The sequence below is a fragment of the Cannabis sativa genome, unplaced genomic scaffold (genome assembly GCF_029168945.1).
Source record: "Cannabis sativa cultivar Pink pepper isolate KNU-18-1 unplaced genomic scaffold, ASM2916894v1 Contig4, whole genome shotgun sequence".
NCBI classification, from domain to species: Eukaryota; Viridiplantae; Streptophyta; class Magnoliopsida; order Rosales; family Cannabaceae; genus Cannabis; species Cannabis sativa.
The window spans coordinates 2,050,525-2,054,261 of NW_026870040.1; the positions used below are offsets into that span (position 1 = coordinate 2,050,525).

The window sequence follows — 3,737 nt, forward strand, 5'->3', positions numbered from 1 at the left end:
GAAAGGTAAAAATGATAATGTAAGCGTGTAAGGGTTTTTTTGTAATAAATTGTGTAAATTGTATTTTTGGTGTAAAAATTTCTATTAGTATTAAGGTAAAAAAAATAATTTCGAAATTAAAAATTAAATAAAGCACCTCGAGAATTAGAAAAAAAAAATAGACCTAGAGATAAATATCTATCCCAAAAATTATTGAAACGAAAAAAAGAAAAAAAACCCAATCACTTTCCCGTTATAAAATAGTGGGCATTTGATATGTACAATTTTAAAAATTCGATAACTGGAACATTAACTTAAGTTTGCGAATATGTGTAATTTAATAATTTTACAATTTGTATAGATATAAAAAATTCTTAAGATAAAATTAATTGGACTAGAAACAAAAATATGAAATATGTGTGGATATAAGTTTATAAAAATGTGACATATCAAATACAATAAAAAAAAACCTTAAATATAAAAAAAAAAAAAAATACTATAGAAGAATAAAAAACTTATAAATGCTATATTTTTATAATTTTTTTAATAACAACTCATATTTCATGTAATTTTTCGTTGTTTTAAATTGGTGTGCATAGCAATAACAATGCTCTAATAAGATTGGTTCCAATTTCTTGCAAATAAAATTTTAAAAGCAATAGAATGTGTAAATATTCCTTAAATTTTCCTATTAAATAGGAAATTTACATCTTGGAATGACAAGTCAAGTTTGTTCTCTTATCCTACTATTTATGAAATCAATAGCTGCTTCTTCTCCTTCCAGTCGTTGATCTCAGCATCGATTAGTGCTTCTACTTTAGCTTGAAATCCTGGGTAAGGCTCATAGTTTAGGAACTTTTGCATAGCCTGAAATTGAAACAACCAAAATTTTATGTCAAGCTAATAAATGCTTCTGGCATTATATTCAATACCAAACTTAAAATATATATATATATATATTTATATATATATATATATATAGAGAGAGAGAGAGAGAGATATAGAGAAATATGTCAATAAATGACCTCCAACAACACAAAGAAGGGAGCCATTATGAAGGCTTGTACGAGGTTGTCCAACAAAGCTGGAGCCCTTTTCTGCAGTCCATGCAAGGTCATTCAAATTACAAGATTATATGTATATGTACTAATTCATAATAGATGGTAACTATATAGATCGTCAACACAATTTTAATTTTAGGGGTTAAAAATAAGGAAAAGAGCAAATTATTTATACAAAATTTCCTAAAACCTCAATTCATCTAAATAAAACCTCTCAACGTTTTGTAACAAACACTGCTGTGGGTAGTCTCTCAAAAGTTCATATTATTCATTGGAAATATAAAAAGTTTGTTACCTCAAACACGCCGTGGCCAATAAACTGGCCTATCCAACACACAATTTGAGTAATCAGAACAACCTAAAAGAAACAAATCCACATTATTCATATCAAACTCTGATTATAATACTTTATAAGAATAGCGAATCCAAAATTGAAAAGTATTTTTATATACCTTCCAAGTGAGAGAAAATTCAAGAACTTGAGCGAGAAAACTGCTTAAAATCCAAGCAGTCATACAAAGAAGAGCAGCCAAAGAGCCAGATTTGACTTCCAAAGCTATGTAAAACAGCGAATAAATAATAGCTATAAGAAACCCAAAATTTAGAATCAGAAAACAATGAATCTCAAAAACGGACAACTCGATTTGAGGTAGGTTAAAGAAAGAGGGAGTGAAATAGAGGATTAAGAGAGCCGTAAAGAAGATAGGCCACACAAGTAACATGTGAATGGCTATGTTGATTGGGTTGTGGTGGTAAGCTCCATAGAAAGAAAATTGCTTTTCCAGATCCAATATACCCATCTTTACTATTATGATTTTTCCTTAAAAGAAAAAAGAAAATGGGAATGATTTGATTTCCCCACCTAATCGGGTGCTTTTTTTGGAAACTGGTTCTGGGGATGGAAAAAAAAATGGGTGTTTCAGTTAGACTGCGTGAGAAACAAAGAAGAAACATGTGGACGAACTTATTAAAATTGTAATAATATTAATTATTTCTTCAATTATTTAGTCAACTCATTAATTATTTTATTAACCTGAAATATATATGTTTAACTTATATTTAATTAACCACTTGGGGGTAACTCAAGTGGCCATAGGTGGGTGTGTGAGTGTTGGAGGTCGAGTCCCAGGTAAAACATGTTGTAATATATAAACGCTTAAATAAAAAAAAAAAACTTATATTTAATTATTTTCTACTTCTCGGTATTTTGATCTCCTAGCTGCCTTTACTATGGTTTCTCTCTAGGCTTTCTTCCTAACTCTGCTAGGGTTGGGTCTTCTCTCCAACTAAGGCTCGCCGACCATTCTTGGGGCTTTGTTGTGGCCATGGTCAGGGGATATTGATGGTGCTTCTCTGGTGGTGAGACAGTTTATGAAGGACCGGTCGTTTCCTTATTTGTCTAAGTTCTTGGTGTTGGAAATTATTTTACCAGGATCTTAGATCTACTCACAAGTATGTTTATTAACATCCTAAATATGAACTTTCTAAAACGATGAAATAAACACATATAAAGTTTAGAAAACCTTACATTGGGTGCAGCGGAATAATATGACTCCTTCCGTTCAGATATCTAGCCCTTGATTCCTTTCTGTAGCAGAGCATTATCAATATCTGAACCTGGATCTCTTTCTCTGAATCTTTGATGCTGAAACTCCTTTTTGCTGAAAGTCTTTCTTCACGATCTTCCTCACTATGATTGAGGTATCACTTGCTGTGTGTGGGCACTACTCATACACTAAGAATTTCGAAATCTCAATGAAGAAGAGAGAGAGAGTGGGTTCGGCCAAAGATAGGGAGAGAGAAGGCTCAGTTTTTTTTTGAATCAGAAGTGTCAGAAGAAAAGTGTGTTTTTCTTGAAGCCTTCACTATCTATTTATAACATTCCACTAGGGTTAGGTTTGAATTATTTGGCATTAAAATAATGAAAATATCAGAGGGAAAAACCCTACAAAAGTGGCCGGCCCTACATAGTGGATTTGGGCCTCACTTTTTACAATTTTGCAGTTTTATCTTTTCTGCATCTGATTTTTTCAAAAACGCCAATTTTCTAATTCAACCATTTAAATGCCAATTCTAACTATTTAATAACTATAAATAATTATTAAGTAATATTGTCATTTATCATATTTATTAATTGAACCATACAATGTATCATAATTAACAAATATGCCCCTAAAAACTCTTTCTTTACAATTTCACCCTTACTTAGTGAAAAATTCACAAATAGACATAGTCTAATTTGAGAATTATAATTGATTAATCAAAACCAAATACATGAGTCTTACAAGCAATATTATCTCAACTAGGGTGGGGACCATGGGTCTATATAACCGAGCTTCCAATAAGTAGATCAAGAATTTAGCACTAAAATTCACTAACTAATTAATTCTTCGTTGAATCCACGCATAGAACTTAGAATTGCATTCTCAGTATATAGAATGCTCAATATGTTCCACCCTATAGACACATCATTAATTATCCATTGTTATAATCCTAATTTGATCACTGATCCTCTATATGAATGATCTACACTGTAAAGGGATTAAATTACCGTTACACCCTACAATGTATTTATTCCTTAAAACACTCACTACTACAATATGGGCCTTTAGCTTCCCTTTTTTTAACCCATTTTATAAAAAGGGAAGCTAAAGGGTGTGAGAACACCCACCAGATTCGAAATTGACATTTAGAGGC

At 31.3% G+C, this 3,737-nt stretch overlaps 1 protein-coding gene across 2 annotated transcripts; it reads right to left on the reverse strand.

Annotated features, from left to right (window-relative positions):
• Positions 1–600: 600 nt before the first annotated feature.
• On the reverse strand, positions 601–1,993 carry LOC115698728 (2-hydroxy-palmitic acid dioxygenase mpo1). Of its 2 annotated transcripts, XM_030625874.2 has the most exons (4): positions 1,493–1,989; positions 1,336–1,398; positions 1,005–1,076; positions 601–846 (listed from the first exon to the last, which is right to left on the reverse strand). In XM_030625874.2, the coding sequence occupies exons 1-4, from the start codon at positions 1,838–1,840 to the stop codon at positions 730–732; spliced, it is 600 nt and encodes a 199-aa protein (XP_030481734.2). In that variant the 5' UTR covers positions 1,841–1,989; the 3' UTR covers positions 601–729. The 2 variants fall into 2 exon arrangements, with proteins under 2 accessions (XP_030481734.2, XP_060964033.1); XM_061108050.1 differs by lacking the exon at positions 1,005–1,076 and having other exon boundaries at positions 1,493–1,993.
• Positions 1,994–3,737: the final 1,744 nt, after the last annotated feature.